General features: G+C 41.7%; 1 protein-coding gene across 1 annotated transcript in view; it reads left to right on the top strand.

The window, feature by feature from the left end:
• Positions 1–6,994: 6,994 nt before the first annotated feature.
• Positions 6,995–18,484, top strand: part of RIC8B (RIC8 guanine nucleotide exchange factor B) — a 38,940-nt gene continuing 27,450 nt past the window's right edge. The window contains exons 1-2 of the mRNA XM_048499218.1: positions 6,995–7,214; positions 11,162–11,209. Of these exons, the coding sequence (XP_048355175.1) occupies positions 7,137–7,214; positions 11,162–11,209 (126 nt within the window). The 5' untranslated portion in view covers positions 6,995–7,136. The remainder of the gene's footprint in view (positions 7,215–11,161; positions 11,210–18,484) is intronic.

Genomic DNA, 18,484 nt, shown 5'->3' with positions numbered 1-18,484 from the left:
CCCATCTGGAAAACACTGTAGTGCCTGGAATAATAACTGTAACGGTTTGTTTAAAGTAAGGTTGATCAGTGCCTACCGGCCAGTTGCTAAACTGATGGGAGAAAGAAAAAAATTGATTGCCATCAGTATGGTGTGATATCACTTCCAGGTTTAGGACTTAATGGAAACTCTGTTGTAAAGTCATGGCGTTTTCAGCAATTCCCAGAAAGACTCATGTAACTTCCAAGGAAATGGTCAGTTCTCTATGAATTGTCAGCACTGCAACTTTGCTGATTTCTAGAGAGAGGTGTAATGGCATGTCCGTTCGGGTTTTCCCTGAAGTGACATCATATCATCAATGATGGCTACCCTACAGGTCATCACCCCACCCAGTGCTCAGCTGCTTAGGCCTGCAACCAGAGGTGGGATCCAACAGGTTCTCATAGGTTCCAGAGAGTAGGTTACTAATTATTTGTGTGTGCCGAGAGGGGGTTACTAATTGGTGATTTTGCCACGTGATTTTTGCCTTAGTTACACCCTTCCTCTCAGCAGTAGTGCGCAGAACTTGAAGGAGTCTAGCAGGAGGTGCACCGGCGTGCGTGGCAGCTTGCGCCTGAGTGCATTCGTTCCCTGCCCAAGGACCGGCGCAGCAGCTGCGTCTTTGCCACAACCCTGCCCAGGAATGCCCCGCCCCCGGAATGCCCACCCCCGCCCCCGTCATGCCATGCCCAGCCCCATTGGTGCTATGCCACAGTTTGAATCCCACCACCATGGGAACCTGTTACTAAAATTTTTGGATCCCACCACTGCCTGCAACCCTAGTTTAAACCAGATCTGCCTGAGTCGTATACAGACATAAGAATGTGGGGGGGGGGGGGGAGGGGACACTTTACCTTCCTTGATTACCTCTTTCCCTGAATGCTTTATTATATTGCCCTTTCACCCTTGCTCCCTGGAGTTCAGGGCAGTTTGGATTGGGGCTGTGATGCAAAGGCAGAGGGATTTTAAAGCCATTTCCTCCCCTATGTTGTTTTGCCACCTGAAACCAACCTGAACCTGTTATTAGACCTGTAGAGGGGGGGCGGGAATAAAATGCTTGATTTTTTTTTATCCTTCTAGTGCAAACAATGACAGCTGGGGTGGGGTCGAGGGCAAACTATGGCGGTGGATTAACCTCATTCCCATGCATCACAACCCCAAGCCAAATCAGGGTTCTGTGCAGGTCCCATTTTTCGCAGTGGGATGGGCACTTCATGGATTGTACAGAATCATGTCTATTTTGGCCCCAGATTAGACAGAATAAAGGGATTAAACTCACACAATTAGCTAAAACATGCAATGGAGCAAAAAAAAAATCCTTAAGAAGAACATTAATTTAGGATGAGCAATTAATATTAGAGAAGTTCTAAGCAGTTTTCCAGTCTTAAATGTATGGTGGTTGTTTCCTCCTCATTCTTCCCTCTACCCAAGTCATATTTCTGAGGGTTTGTTACTAGTGTTTTTGCTGGCAGATTTTAGCTAACTTCAAGAAAATTAAGTAATAAAGTATCATGAATAGCAGCAATAAATTTTGATTAATTATATAATGAACGTTAATTCAAATGTACATGCAGTTAACAGCACAGGTTTAAAAAACATGTCTTTTAAAAGTATAAGATAGCTAATTCCTTCCTCTGTTAAATATTGGCGCTGAGGATTACTTCTACGTGGAGGCCTTCTTAGTTTCCAATACACTTCCTAACAAGCAAAAACACACACAGAACCATACTAAAAGTATCCTGCGATGTTAAATCTGGCATACACACAGCTAGAATCTACATGAGCACAGCCTCAGTAGTTTTAGTTGAATGAAAACCTGTAAAATTATTGTCTTTCTTTCTTGTACAGCTATGTATAAACAACTGCGTTAGAATGTGATTCCATTACTGTATGAAGGCAGAGACATTTACACAAAAGACTGCAATTCTGAAGGATTTTCATTACCTTCCTGGGAAAAAAGAGAGAGAGACTCAGCAGGGGCAGAGAAGTGAGAACTACACTCACTCAAATGAATCCCATTTTTTGTCAGGCTACCTCTTGCTTCTAGGGTCACTATCCTTTGACAAAAATGGCCTCTGACCTTCCCCGATCCAGCAATTCTGTTGTGATTGACCCCAAAAGCCATGAAATTCTGAGGCAGGCACTGTTTTAAGAGGTTTAGATAAAACAAGCTAATAGGGGGAAAGCTCATGGTATGTACATCTGAAAAGACTTGTCAGAACTTTGAGCAAAGATGTAATTTATTCTGCTCCTTTCTTTCATTCAGGCTCCAATCTTTAATTTTTTTTTCTTGCTACCTAAGGTGTGAACTAAATGTCCCACTGATGAATGCTTGCCAGCCAAGTCAGCAACCTATTCAACAGACTGAAGAAAGACCAGTCCATTTGAAACCACTGCGCTGTGGGTCAGCTTTTAAAGTATCACCAGAATTTCCCTCCATTAGATTTTATTTATATTTTAAATTTAGATTCATTAGCTCAGCATTTTGGTTGTTCCAGAAAGAGGTTTCAGCCCTCTCTTCAGTGGTAGTTTCCCAGCATTGTGACCTCAAGGTGTGTTCAGTCATGCAGTCAGACATCAGAGAGAGAGAAATGAATAAGCTCTTCAAGCTTACTAAGTGAGTTGAGTCCCTCCCAGAGCAATGGAAGGAGTTGCTTTTGAATAAGTGTCTTCTCATGGACTCCCATCAAGGCTCCATTTTCTTTGAAATGAAGCCTCAGCTTTGAAATTTTCAGCTTTCAGAAATCAAATTCTTTCTACATTCAGAAAGCATCTTGTCATTTGTTCCCATACTTCTTTTGGATACAATGGACAGTTCTTGGATAGTTCAAGCAGAGTTCCCAGAATATTTAAGAAACTGAAAAGTGATGTTTTAAAAACCAGATGGGACACAGAGGAAAGCAATAGCTCTTGGCATATGAAGTTTTTGGTCAATTGGTGCCACCCCTGTTTGATGAAGAAAATACCGGTAGTTGCTATGTTTTTCAGAGACCCCAGGTCCAGTCATAATGGGGAAAGGGCAGGGCCAAAGCGAGGGGAACTGCACCCAGGGCACGCGTGCACCCCATGCCCCTGCCATCCCCACACCACGCCCACACACTGGCACACGCCCAGTGCATCACATCCTCCCCGCCCCCTTGGCCAGTGGTGGGATCCAGCAGGTTCGCACCACTTCGGCAGAACCGATTGTTAAAATGGTGCTTGTAAACAACCAGTTGATAAATTCTTTGAATCCCACCACTGGAACCAGTTGTTAAATTATCTGAATCCCACCACTGCCCTTGGCACTACGCCACTGGGTGGGAGATCTAAACTCACTGGGACTTGCTATTGAGAAAACACAGCACCACATACTCCTGATAAGTGACAAGTTGCAGGGATTAGAACTTACCTGGGTTGATTTCTTGTGGAGAAGAGCAGTAGAGACTGATGCTATTTCGTAGTACATTTAGCAAAAAGATAGGGCAGCACTAAAATCATATCTTCCGGACAGAACTAAAACAGGGCTGCGTAAAGGGGGCAATTAGCAAGCTTGATCCCATTCAACACATGCAAATCAAGCTTGCTAACTGCACCCTTTACACTTGTTAACAGGCCCACCCTGGACATTCCACAGGTATATATACTCCACTTGCTTTACTACCATCATATCTTCTGAAGATGCCAGCCACAGATGCAGGCAAAACGTCAGGAGAAAATGCTACTCGAATACAGCCATACAGCCCGGAAACCACACAACACCCTAGAACCCAATTATTTGTGTTTTTTCTATTCCTGAACATCATACCCCAGAGAGAGATCAGGCATCAAGGTGCTTTAGTCAGCTTACAACAATGTCTGTCATTACTTATTTTATCTTCACTGGCTAGAATGAACAGTTATCCAGAGACAGATAATGGTTTTTACTTACAAACCACCTGTCTTTGTCAAATGAAATGTTTGAAGAGAGTAGCACCAAAGGCAAAAAATACACACGATTCAAGAAGACCAACGAAAGAGACCTCCCTGCCTTACTTTCTGCTACCTGCAGATTGGCTGGCTGTTAGTATGCTCTTACTAGTTATGATTTAAAATAATTTAATCTTAATTCGGAGAGTTGCTAATAAAGTGTTAGCACTTCAGTAGAAACAGGCTGTCTAAAGTTTTTAGCATTTTAAGCACAGGGACTTCTTGAACAAACAGTAGCAATTTCAACAGATTATAATTAAAAGATCAGTATATTCATCAACAAGTCTATTTCCAATCAAAGTAATACATGTAATACTTGCAGACTTTCTTAGGTTTCCCTCTATCTTACTTCAAAAGCGGAAAGAAACATTTTGCCAATGGCCATTAAATCAGCAGCTTATAATATACGGGGTATAACAGTGACAAGTTAAAGACGCTGACTTAGTTTAAGAGCAGCTTTTTTAGTTTTACAAAGCCAATCATTCAGTTTATCATTCAGAATTTATCTTTGAAATTCCTCTCCATGGGTCAACTTTGACCCATATCTCCAAACTGAAGGAATTGCAATTCTTCTTGACCAATTTTCCAGATGGGACAATGATTTACAACATATGGTTTGTTAAAAGGTTCAATAAAGAATTCATAGCATTTGTTTGTATTTGTAAGCCTGAAACATGACAAAAAGCTCAGACTAATTCAAGGTTTTGTTGCAGAGCCAGCGTGGTGTAGTGGTTAAGAGCAGGTGCATTCTAATCTGGAGAACCGGGTTTGATTCCCTGCTCTGCCACTTGAGGTTATCTGGTAAACTAGATTAGTTTGTACACTCCATGCCAGCTGGGTGACCTTGGGCTAGTCACAGTTCTTCAGAGCTCTCTCAGCCCCACCTATCTCACAGGGTGTTTGTTGTGAGGGGGAAGGGAAAGGAGTTTGTAAGCCTCTTTAAGTCTCCTTACAGGAGAGAAAGGGGGATATAAATCCAATTCTTCTTCTTCATAGTAATCCAGTTTCGAAAGATTGTGGCTAAATCATCAGCAAAGGCCATGATTGAGAGGGTAGTTGAGCCAAGTACAGAGCCCCTTTAAGCTTGCCTAGTTTTGTGATTATAGGATTCATGGCTATATTGAAAAGTATTGGTGACACTGATCACCTTGTTTGACTACTGACAATAGTTTGATATGCTTTGTTGATTCAGCTCCAGATTGAAAAGTGGTTGTGGCACCTTTAAGAAAGCTAGTAATCAGTTTAATGATGTGATAGTCAAGTCTTCTGTTTTGAAGGATCCAAAAAATATATGAATGAGAGGCCTCTCATAATGGCATTATCAACAAAGACCACCCCTAAGTTGTTGTGAGATTCTTTAGCATTTTTAATCAAATCTCTTAATGCCTCTATGTTATCTGAGCAGCCAGACGAAGGAATGAAGCCTCTTTGTCTTGGATATATGGGACAAGCATTTTGTAATCTGGCTGTAATTATTTCTGAGAAGAGTTGAAACACAGCTGAAGTTATTGTTAGTCGTCTCCAGTTGTTAATATCTTTACATTTTTCTTCATCTTCAGTTTTAGAAATCAAGTTAGAATGACATACTTTAACAGGAGGTGGAATGATTCCTGTAAAGTACCAGACAGTAAATAGTTCATCTAAAGTCTTTCCTTCAGGATCCATTTTTCTCATACATTCAATTTGTATTCCATCTGGCCAAGCAGCACTCTTACTTTTCATGGATTTAAGGTAATTCATAACTGCATCACCGGTTATTAGTTCTTCAAATACTGTATTATCCAGTTACATAATATGTGAATATATATATGTTATTTATGCTGAAATAGCTATCTTTTCTTGGTTAGTAAAAGCATTTTAGTATTATACCCTATATGGCAGTATATCTTTGTGTTCATCCCCCCCTTTAACTCTGAAGTAACGCATAAATATTGTATAAGTAATATACTGTTAGTCCTGAAAAAGAAATATTTTCTCTATCAATAACAACCTGTCACCGACAGGGCCACAAGGAGGCAGTGATCCAAAACTATAGTGCTATCCCAATAACTAGACTCGAGTTCTGCAATATCAAAGCTTCAAAATAATAATTAAGAGAGTCGTATAATACAGAATTTCCCTACAACCAATGTAACTACTGCTTTAGCCTTGCCAGCTAATACCCCCTGCTTTCTCCTTAGAAAATGTTGATGGTTCATTAAAGAAAATTATGGTTCCTACACTGTGTATGGAGTCCAGAGGAGTCATAGAAAAGGTGTTGTTGTGCCATTCCTTTCATGAGATGTCTTTCAAGTCACATCCTTTTTCTTGTTTGCAGTACTCCTGCAAATGAGATCCATATGAGGCTGCAATGTGGCACTGTCAAAAGTCTAGAACAATAGAAGCAGTCTATCAAGTCGAATAATAATAATAATAATAATAATAATAATAATAATAATAATAATAATAATAATAATAATAATAATAGATCCAGTTGTTGGATTACATTAGTAGGAGCCGTATTTGAATTGTTGTATTTTCCTGCATTTTTAAAGTATTAATCCTGTGTTTTATGTTCTATATGACATTATTGTCTTGTGTGTGTTATGCTGTTCTTAGCCGCCCTAAGCCCTACTTTAGCAGGGAGAAGGCAACATGCAAATAAATTGTTGTTGTCTGGGGCTCCCCACTTCCACTGACTACAACAACCCCATGCGACAATTTCCTTTCCCATCTTCCATGAAGGAGCCCTGGCAAGAACGCCCAGACCAACATTCTAGCTGGCCAAAATAATTAAACAGGGAGACCGCCCCGATTCGCAGAAAGACTACAGCCCCCAAACTGCATTGCGCGTAGCAAAGCGTTCCTCAACGCACAGAAGCGAGTCATAACTCAACTGGGAAATGTGGTCTTCCTTCAAGCCACCACGCCTATTTCTCCCGCGACGCCCGCCTGAGGTAAATAGAACCAAACCAATGGGAACGACATACCCTCTTCGTCAACCTCCGGCCAGCCAATGGGAATAGGCATGTCGGGGGTGGGGCCTGGTTACTGGGCCCGCCGTGGCGTCATTCGAGGTGAAAGGTAGAGGGGTCGGAGGAAAGGAGTAGCCGGGTGGTTGGTGATCGTTACCGTTAGAGTGGACCTTACCGCACACCGGCGGGGATCCGCCTTCCCGCGCCTCGCTCAGAATGGCGTTGGAAGCCGCGCTGGCGGCGGTTCGAGGGCGGGAAGAGGCTGAGCGGGTCCTGAGCCGGTTCAATGAGCAGGTAAATGACAGGGGCTGGCCACGCCCCCTTCAAGGGCCGCGTCGCCCACCTGGAACGCTCTTTCTCGCGCGCTCCCCCGCCTCGGGCGTCAACCTGAGACCACAGGTGACTGACACCGAGTGGCCAAGTGGGCGGACCCCGCTGTGGCAGCGCTCAGGTTGGCGCCAGCAATGGTGCTGCTAAGGCATCTGGGAGTCCTTTTGTCGAGCCTCAGAACCTATTAGAGAATCCACTGAATTGCAGAACCCCTGGAAAGACTTTGGGTGTTTCGGGGTGGGGGTTGCAGTGGCCATGGCTTATATAGTGAGGCCTTCTGAGGAGAAACGGCGTCAGTTTTCTTCTTCCTTTTTCTCTTACTGACTGCCCGTTAAGCATTCTGCTGCCTCCTTTTGCTTCCATTTCTTAGTTATAATGCTTGCAGTATTCTCGAGAGCCTATGAAGCATTTTGCTTCCTTCTTTAGCTTCCATTTGTAATGCTTGCAATAGTCTCGCTCTCCAATAGAAAGGGTGTGCAGCTTTGCTTCTTATTGTCTGCCCATGAAGCATTTTGCTTCCCTTTCTTACTTTGCAATATTCTTGCTTCCCTTTAGGAAAGGGCGTGCAGCTTTGGCATCATTTAATAGGAAAAGCGTTTTTTATTATTTGCTTTTACACGGACCTACCCTCTTTCTTCCTTCCTGCTTGCCCCCCCCCTCCCTGACTCCTGGGTGCATCACTACCTACAAATCAGCATTTTTTAAAATTTTGGGTGCTCTTCTGTGTGTGCTATTCTTTCCACAAGAGCAGGCCTTGTATAGCCTTCTGCTGGTCTTGTATAGCTATACGAAAATAAAGCAAATGCATTTTTGAAATGTGTAAACCATTCAAGTGGTGCCACAGTGGTTTGTTTGTTTGTTTGTTCATTTTGTATTTGGTTATGGAGCAGAATGTGATTGACTGAGGTTAAGGGATATATAAATTCTGCTGTGTGGAGTGCAGAGCAAGAAATGCTTTTTAAAATTAAAATATTTTAAAGCAATGAGCATCTAATATGCCCTTCTCTCCATATCTCTCCATATCCCAGATGCGGATGATGGAGGATTTTCCAGTAGTCTCTACAGTATCAAACTGAAAGCAAAACCTGACATTTTCTAGATCAGACAGCTGTTGTGTTTTTCTTGTAGTACGGGCCAATCAGTATCCTACTGACATCCTTTGGGTAGAATGCTTTTATACAAGGTTACCATTTGAAGCTTCAGCTGGCCCACAGTGGGGGTTGGTTGCTTAGTTACTGGTGTGTCAGCTATGGCAGCACTGTCCCACTGATCTACGTTGCTTTCTAGTATGTTGTGATGATGATTAAAATGTATTATTTAGGGCAAGCTGTTTGCACCATGGTTGAAATAAAGCTGCCAGGATCAAGATTCAGAGGGCCTGTACTAGGAAATAATAATATTTCCAGAAAGCTTTTTTTCCACTGTAGCTTGCAGTCAAATTTGAAATATTAAAGTAATAAACATACTGAAGGAAAAGCAGGAAAATGGTTGTGTGAAAATTAAACTGTTGTGTTTCTCATGCATTGTATTTGAAGACTATTGATATAACCATTCTTCCATTACTGAATATTTTAGTAGGAATATCCATTTACTTCTAGGTCAGAGACTGCACTTTACACATATCGCTGACATACCATCCTCTTAAGTTAGACACTTGAGTCAAGAATGACTAGATGGAGACAGAGTGTGATTAGACATTTACAGGCAATGCTTCATAGGGAGGAGGTTTTATTTCTGTTGTTTTTAGTTTTACCTTTAATATCTTTGTATCTATCTTGTTACGTTGGGTCTGATTTCCTCCCTTCTCTTTTTAAAGAGGGTAGGGGTGACTGAGAGTTTCCACAAGTGAAAAAGCAAAAGCTTGTTCCATAATTTATTACAGCTTGTATCAGAGGTTACATGCACGAAGTTGACATCATATGTGGTATCTGTGGGACTTCTGCTCTGTCATCACTAAGGTTACAATCCAACAGAGACTTCATAGGTCTACTTATGAAACAGCTTTTGGCTAATGAGTAGATTTGTAGCTTCAGGGCTGTACTGCACAACTGCTTGGTGTTCTGTAGCTGCTTTCATGGCTGTCATTGGCCTGTACTGCACACTACATCTTTTACACTGCAATTACAAACAAAGTCGCATCTTTCTAACCCTTTATATTAGTGGACTTAGAAGAGTATAACTGCCTAGGACTGCACTGAAAAAGAATACCAGGATAGGCTGCAGATCCATATTGACTGCTGCTGTGTAATGTGTGAGATAGCCTTAAAGTGTGAAGATAATTGCATAATTTAATTTCCCCCACTGAGATCCTTATCCATGCTCCATACTCCATAAAAATACCAATGAAATATGCCCCAGTGTCATATTTGGTCCTACTTTCTGTACTTAGCAAAATGCTTTCATGAATTGCAATTGAATGATGATGACCTCAGCATAGCTTCTAGTTATCCAGTATTAGTGTTGCTGATTTGACTGTTGAATCTGTTATAGTCACTGTGCTGGGTGCAAATATTGTGGGTAAAATGCATCAGGGTACTTCCAAAGCCTGAGTTTCCTTTTAAGTATATGAGGAATGAATCCTTGCTACCCAGCCAGGGTAATGAGCTGCCACCAGCCCCTTTCGCAAATCCTATAACTGAGAGCCTGAGGGACCAGGTCACTAGCCCTGTCATACATTAATTCAAGCGGTAATCCCTACAAGAGATGACACTTGCAAGTTGAGTTCCAAAAACAATTACTTTGGTAGCTGTAGCCAAAGTAGGCTAAGGTATTAAGTTTTGATGAAGCCCCCAAAATCAAATAACAAACACCACAGAAGTATAATTAATAAGGTTTATTTTAAAAGGTGCAAAAAGTGTATAAATATAAGAGCAGTACAAAGCAAGGGAGACAGTAAAATGTAAAACCAAAACCAAAAAAAAAACCCAACTAACCTAAAATAGTTTTTGGTCCTCTGGGCCAGATGTTGTCTGACCAGACTGAAACACAAAGTCCAGGGAAGATTTCAAAGTTCGACATCCAAAAGGCCCCACAGGACCAACCTAGTCAGAAGTATGACTCAAAGGTACAAACAAGAGGGTTCAAAAACAAAAGGCACAAGCCCAAATAAAAAGTCTAGTTTTATGCCAGACTGCCTGCAGCTTGTCTGATTCTGTTTGGCCAATCATGTGTTGCCAAAACGTGACCATGTGCTTAGTACATGCTCAAAGTTGAACAACTCACTCTCCTTGGGGTTCCTTGTGCTAATTAGATGGAATATGAGTGCCACCAAGGCTGAGACCTCTCTTGGTCTCAGCCTTGAAGCTCCCATGATCTCATTTGCACCTGTATCCATTTCAACTCTTATCTGTCTCAGTGAACTTGGAAGGTATGACTTTATTGCCCACAGAGGGGCCTTCTGTAACCTACTAGGCCCAAAAGCCTGAACCAGAATTTCAAAAAGACACGAAATGGCAAAGGCCGCTTTCTTGACAAATATAATTTTTATGGATAATAATTTCAGAGTACTAAAGGTAACCTCTTTGGGTACGATTGCTTCAATAGCAAATTTATTGACAGATGAAGGGTTGCTAGAAGCTAGTCATACTCTCACCCTAACTATCCTTACAGGGTTATTGTTGGAGCCAAAAAAATTGGAGTAAATAAATAGGTACTAGTCTGACTGTAATTTCAAAATAAATTGCAATTAAATCCTCAAAACTCCATTCCACCCAAGGAATGAGAAGCTAGCTTATTTTTGTTCCTGCTGAAGTGTGTGATTAAAAAATACCTAATATGGGAGAACATATAGACTTAAGCTCCGTTACTTGGTTTAGATGCTGACATAGAGCTTACTCTGACAAAACAGCATGTGCATGCTTGATTATTGAAAATATTGACACTTTAAAAAAACTACTTGTTTGTTTCTTTAGAATAGGGGTACCTTCAAATTTGAGCCTTCTGATGAAGAGAAAAGAAAGGTAAGCATGTTACAGTTAAAGCATGTGCTTGTTTTCTCTTGTTTCCATATGATGCAGTGTTATATGTGCTTTTTGCGCTGGGTACGTGATGTGTTTGTCTGTCCTTTACAGTGGAACTGTTAAGTTCCAGTAGGAATTATTTATTTGGATTGTTCCATTGTGAAGACTGGGTTCTTGAAAGTTAAGTGGTAAAATGGAAAGTTAAATGGTAAAATTAACAATCTGCTACATGTTAAAATTAAAACTGTCCTTAAAATGTACTCTTTTGGAAAGTTGTGTTGAGAGTTTCTGACTTAGCCAAAACAAATAATAATATGAGAATAAACTATCGTTTGTTATGCCTTCAGAATTCTTTTGTTTTGATAATTGAAAACCATCCAGATAACAAAGGTGAAGACAGTCAGCTATGCTTTACACATGGATATACTGTCAATAAATGAATGAGAATTCCAATGAGTTTTTGCTTTTCTACTCACTTTTGTCCTTCTTTATCTTCTGGAATGTACAAGGATTTGTGTACATTTATCATGATTGAAAGGCATAAAAAGAAAATATGGAGACAGTTACCTAAGTGAAAGCTGCAGTCTATATAATGCATTCTGGAGATGAGGGATTTAAAGCAACATTTTTAGTACGTACTTGAGGCGTTACTTTACACGGATATGATGTCAGCAGGACCTATCTGTTCCCTTAGAAACTAGCTTGTAAAATAAATTCTCTTTTTATTGCATAGTTTGGAGAGCTGTTGAAGTAAACATTCAGAAAGAACTCCATATAAGGGCAGAACTGTATATGATGTTAAGGGATTCATAATTGGATCTCTGCTATGCAATTAAGATGCAAAAACAGCTTCCAGATGGGAGGGACAATATGGGCATGAACTATGACATTGAGGAAACCGGAATTTAACTCTTCCCCTATGCCACTAATACTTTGTGTGTGGGGAGCCACCTGTGGCTCTTCTGAACACTATTATCCAATGTGGCATCTGATCCATTGTTCAAAAAAGTGGGCCTAGGAATTTTACAGTGGGGCTTGTTGGCAGTCATTTTCCACTTAGCACAGAGAAAGCTTCTAACTACCTTGTCTCTTGCTCCAGTAGAGTTTAACTTGGCAGGTACTTCTAAAAAAGGAAAGCTATTATCTTTTAATGTGCAGCCTAATAAAGAGTTCCTGAGAACCTGAAAGCTCACACAGTAATGTGAGTCATAAGACTGACTTGCAAGCCTTTCCCATCCTTCCAGATACCTCAAGGACTGGCTAGCATTCAACATGGGTAGAGAGAGACAAACCTTCATTCTCAGAGATACTCTGATAATCTAAAAGATTATGGCTATATATGTAATGTTCATACTTACCGTATGTGAGTTCAGCATGTGGGATATATAGAAGTCATGTTGTCTTTGGGTTGATGGCAATTGTGAATGTGACTTGCGATGGTTGAGTTCCCTTTGCCATTTCTGTGTTTGAAAAACGGACTGCTTTAAATTCTGGTAGGGAAAGAAGATGGATACATGTCATTACTAGGACAAAGCAGGCTGTGTGGAGATGGTACTTTTGACAGGGAAAACAACAATGGGATAAAGTGTTAACAATCTCCTTGCTCAGCACTATAGCTGCTTTTTATCCTCAGTCACAGATCCTCACTGTCATACACAGCTCGTAGTATGGCCCTTGAAATAATTTGAGGCTTCTAAAATTATTGACACATTCTTGGTTTGTATGGATCAAAGAAATAAATAGTGCAACATAAGAGAGATTCCTAGAATTAATTATTATACCATTTCATGAATAAATAATACTGTATTGACGTCAAGACAGAAGTACTGTTGGTTGATAATGCTTCCAACTGAGGCTTGAAGAATCCCTGAAAGGGTAATTTCACAGTTTTTGAAGGAAGGGTGAAATCTATGGGTCTCTCCTAGGTGGCATGGCTGATACACAGCTGCCTTCTCTGTTGGATAAGAATGGACCACAGTTATCATGATTCAGCCACATCCCAACTGGACTCTTGCAGCAAGCTCTATGTGGGTCTGCCTTTGAACACTGTTCAGAAGCTTCAGTTGGTTGAGAATGGGAGGATCTTCTGATTACCTTAGCCCTCCCCTCCCCCAGTGGGGAGGTATGTGTGTGTATGAGTGCTCTTATCATATGGGTAGGTTTTCAGACCCAATCTGCATTTTTAAGCTGGAAAGAAACTTTATTAAAGATTAAACTTGAGCATATACATGGAAAATAGTCATCATAGTAGGAAAAACAGAGCTAAGGAAATAAAATGAAAACATATATCTAAGAGCCCCATACAAAGGGTGAAGGGAACCACGCTTGGCAGTGATGCATGCCCATGCTGGCGGATTTGCCCTCCCCAGGATGCTTACCCCAGTGAAGGGGCAGAAATGCCTGCAGGTGGCCTCCGCCACAACCCACAATGCCTGGACACAGTGCCCAGTGCCACATAATGCTCTCTTGATGGTACTAGTCACGTCAGTGCAGTGGAGGCATGGCAGGGGTGTTCCTGGTGGTGGAGCTGACATTCGTTTCACTCTGGGTTTTCAGCAGTTGTGCTGCAGCCCAGGCTCTCCAATTCATGCAACCTTTAGGGTGGCATAAGTCCACTGAACTCAGTGTGAGCTTTCTGAGAGGTTTTTTTTTTTGGTTCTTTGTCTCTTTGTACTGCCGAAAAGCCCTTTTGGAGGTGGCAGAGCAGCCATGGACTTCAATTCCCATCAGCCCCTGCTGGCATGGCCAATTGGACACCCCAGTTGGACATCGCCAGAGTTGGACACCCCTAATCTATAGCCAGCATTGCTTGCTTCCATAAAAACATGTTGGGCACCATCAGTTTTCTTCCAAGGCCTTGCTCTATGTGCAGTAAAGTAGTAGACTACTGGGAACTCCACTGTAGTGGTGCCTCAGCTGTGACATGGCTTTACCGCTGTTTGTTTTTTCCCCTGGCACATCCCTTTTGGAGCTTTGGTGAATAAACTGCAGCAGATGTACTCAGAATTCTTTTCTGGTTTATTCAGTGTGGCTTATTCCTAAAAAAGTATGTTGGAAAGCCAGGATTTAGCTTCCCAAATGATGGGGCGGTGTGTGTGTGCCTGTGGAGATAACTCTTCCCATCTCCGCTAGTACCCTGCTGCCCCTCCTTGGCAAAGCTGGGATGGTGGGGGGGGGGGGCAATTTTCTGTAGATATCCCCTATCTTTGCCTGTTGCCCTGAGAGGATTACTTTTCTAGATTCCATTATATTTTTTCCACTTATTGCTAATATCTATGTATATAAAGGAATTAATGCAGTGGTACACCTGTTGTGTCGTGGTGAGAATTGATTGTTGTAATACATCTTGAAGTGCAAAAAAAGGGATAAGATGTTAAACGGTGACTGTTTTGTGTAGTTGCCACATGGGTCTGGGAACTAGCATCAAAATTGTATGTACAGCTTGGGCTGGAAGAGTATTAATTTTGAAAAGCATTTCAGTTGCCTGGGATTTTTTTTTCCATTTCTTCCTGTGAATATGATCTGATATTCCCTGACCTGGAAGCATGGGAAAGAAGGCAGCTGCTACTTCTGGTTTTTTTTTTCTATAGTAGGATAAATAACACTAATTTTACAGAAATATTTTGTGGCAATTGCTCAGGATGATCTGTGAGAGTCATAGTAGATCACTTCTCCTTTCCACCTGCACTTTTATGGGTAGGGTCATTGTTCTTCATCATCTTGACAAGTGATGATCAGATGACCAAATTATTTTTTGCATGTCTCGTAAAATGGTGTTCTGTACCCATCACATGAGAGCTGATATTTTATATGCTACAGGTAACATGGCAGCATCACCTTCTGTTAGGGTGCTGAAGGTGTACAATCACAGTAATGGAGTGGCAAATACAAAAAGAAAAAATAAGTCATATTATTGCAGATGAAGTAGGTGGATCTTGCAGAAAGATCTGCTAATAGTATTTATCAACATGCGGTCCTTTGGAAGGACACAGCAGCAGCAAAGAACAATTCTTGCAGCTCTTGGATGCCTCCTGCTGCTACCATGTCATTTCCAATCAACAAGAAAGATAATTTGGAGTAGGGCGAGACAGGGAAATTCTTTTGGTGGTTCAGATTTACCAAAGAGAAATTCAGAAACTGGGAAATTTGTGTTGCTGTGAAGGTGGGTATTTCATGCAGCTGAATTTTGTACTCGGAGCTAAAGGAGTACAAACTTGCATATGGGTTTTTGTGGGACATTGTTTTAGAATGTAATTGTTTTTAACTTATATGTATGTTTTTATATATGATATTCTATTGTTCACCGCCCTGAGCCCTTCGGGGATAGGGCGGTATATTAAATCAAATAAATAAACTTCATCAGTATCTCTCACTGCCAAATGCATACTTTGCTGATTTGTTAATAGTACAGTCCTAAGGAGAGACTCACCATTCCAAGTCAGTTGAAATTAGTGTGCCTAGATGGGCGTAATTCTGTTCAGGATTGCACTGCAAGTGAACTTACCTGAAACTTAAATTATAGCAGTTCAAGTTCTGTTTGCTGTAGAATCCTTAATTGCTGCTTAGAAACAGCCACCAAAAGGTATTTCACCTCATTCATTTTCTTTGCTGCTGAACTCCCTCATCGTTTCTACTAGGTAATCATCAACTTTAAACATTCTTCCTTTCTCTTTACCATAGCTCATAAGATTGTAGCATAGAAAGGTTAAGGAGAAAGCTTAAAATATATATTTTCTTAAGAAATGTTCCTGGCTTAACGTAACCTCTTGAAATTCTACTTCCTATGCTCAGGCAACCAGTACTAATTAACTAGCTGTGGTGGGCTGGAGTCTTCATGATCTGCCCTTTTACTCTTGTCATCTCCACACTGTTCAGCTTTCATATCTCTTTCTTCTCCTCAGTGTAGGCTTGTTTCCCCGGGTGATTTGTCAATTCGAGATCAACATTAATAGCAATTGCTGTTTTCAAGAGTTGCTTGCAGCTAAGATTTCAGCAAGTCTCAATCTGATGGTAACTTGTTCTGTACTCTAGACAGGCAACAGTAAGAATGTCATTGGCCCATACAAGAGTTTGTGTGAGTTATAGAAAGTGGGGAAAGCAGCTTATTTATGGGCTACTTTATTCTAGGGTTTCCCATTGATTTGATTATAATCATCCTGCCCATGAAAAGCTGTGGTACTAGATTGAATTCAATAAATTAAAAAAAAATGCCTATCTCATGAGCCCCCTGTGGAGGGCTTAATTAAAATCAGCCAAGAATTTTAAATTGAGAAAGCCCTGGGTCAAAAGACATAATGAACTACACAATCTTAAACCAAGCCAAGGGAAGGCAGCATGACATGATGCCAATTATCGTTTGTTTGGGAGACTAGGAACATTGTGTACTTTGGCAAATAATTCTCAATGAGGCCAAAGTACTAGGGACTACTAGTGGTCTTGTACAATGAGCTATGTAAGACCTCTTTTAAGTATTCTGGCTGGATAATTTGACTTTTTTTCTTTGCTGTTCTACTCCTTGTGTACTTCATAGTTGTGCCTATTTTTAAAGAAAAAAAAGCAGAATTGTAGATTCTGTTCTGATACTTGTCTTTGTTTTCCTGGCCCTGCCTAAATGGAGGGAGATAGGCACACAGTCAAGCTGTATCTCTGTATTCTAGTATGCAGATAAAACATTTGACTACTTTCAGATACAACAATGTACAATGATTTGTTGTCATAACCACAAGTCCTTGCAAGTCTCCAGGTTCCAGCTTCAGTGTGCCTGGTTGGTAGTCTGCTGTTATGTTTGAACCACAAGCTGTGGATTGTTTTTTCGATACAGACCAGGATTTTGGAGCACAGCATAATCCTGGCTTGTAGGAAAGAAAGAAACCATAGTTTGTGACTGGTGTATAACTATCGAAGAGATAGAAAAAGTGCAGAGAAGGGCAACAAGAGCCCTTTGGGGGTTGGGGCGGTATACAAGTCTAATAAACAAACAAACAAACAAGGATGATTGAAGGACTGGAGCACCTTCCTTATGAGGAGAGGCTGCAGCGTTTGGGACTCTTTAGTTTGGAGAGGAGATGTCTGAGGGGGGATATGATTGAAGTTATAAAATTATGCATGGGATAGAAAATGTGGACAGAAATTTTTCTTTCTTTCTCACAATACTAGAACCAGGGGGCATACATTGAAAATGCTGGGGGGAAGAATTAGGACTAATAAAAGGAAACACTTCTTCACACAACGTGTGATTGGTGTTTGGAATATGCTGCCACAGGAGGTGGTGATGGCCACTAACCTGGATAGCTTTAAAAGGGGCTTGGACAGATTTATGGGAGAGAAGTCGATCTATGGCTACCAATCTTGATCCTCTTTGATCTGAGATTGCAAGTGCCTTAGCATACCAGGTGCTCGGCAGCAGCAGAAAGCCATTGCTTTCACATCCTGCATGTGAGCTTCCAAAGGCACCTGGTGGGCCACTGCGTGTAGCAGAGTGCTGGACTAGATGGACTCTGGTCTGATCCAGCAGGCTTGTTCTTATGTTCTTAACTGTGACACTGGCAACTCTGGAAGTCTTCAATTCCTGAGTTGTTTGTAAAGGAAAGGTGAGTTTCTAAGCTTGCCACACTAGGGCTGTTTCCGCACGGGCGGAATACAGCGACCCAGGGACATTAAAAACAGTGTCCCTGGGAAAGGGTTCGCACAACCGCCGCCGCTGCATCACAGCAGCAGTGGCCTCACAACCCCCGAGCGGCGCGAAGCCACTGTTTCTGAACCTCACTCCCTGGGCGAGGTATTTCGGAAACAGTGGCTTCCAACCGCTGCCGTGCGAACGGCAGCAGCTGGAAGGCGCCATCCCCCCCTTTCCCGAACGTGTTACCTTCCCTCCGAGCTTCCAGCGCGTTGTCCAGGCCTGGGCGACGCTCCAGAAGGTTGGAGGGAAGGGAAGGCGTTCAGGCAACGGCACAGCACTGCGCCGTCTTCCCCACCCCTACCGGGACCGTTCATACGAACGGTCCCGGGGGGGGAGGTGCGTCGGCGTCATATACGCCAATGCACCCCCCACCGATCATGGCCGTGCGGAAACGGCCTATGATTTAGGGTATCAGACCATATGTAGAAAGCTGTTTTTAAGTTTCCACTGCACTACACCACAGGTCTTATTGTACATTGTTCTGTTATCCATGGTTTGGATTGAGAGTTGAACACCTTTTGAGCCTGTTACTTATAGTTGATAAGATGTATGCCATTTGTCCAGAGAGCTGCTTGATAAATAATGTGCAATTGTGC

Source organism: Sphaerodactylus townsendi, linkage group LG06 (genome assembly GCF_021028975.2).
Source record: "Sphaerodactylus townsendi isolate TG3544 linkage group LG06, MPM_Stown_v2.3, whole genome shotgun sequence".
Classification (NCBI taxonomy): Eukaryota; Metazoa; Chordata; class Lepidosauria; order Squamata; family Sphaerodactylidae; genus Sphaerodactylus; species Sphaerodactylus townsendi.
Note: the sequence above shows the minus strand (reverse complement) of the source record. Positions and strands in the feature narration are given on the sequence as shown.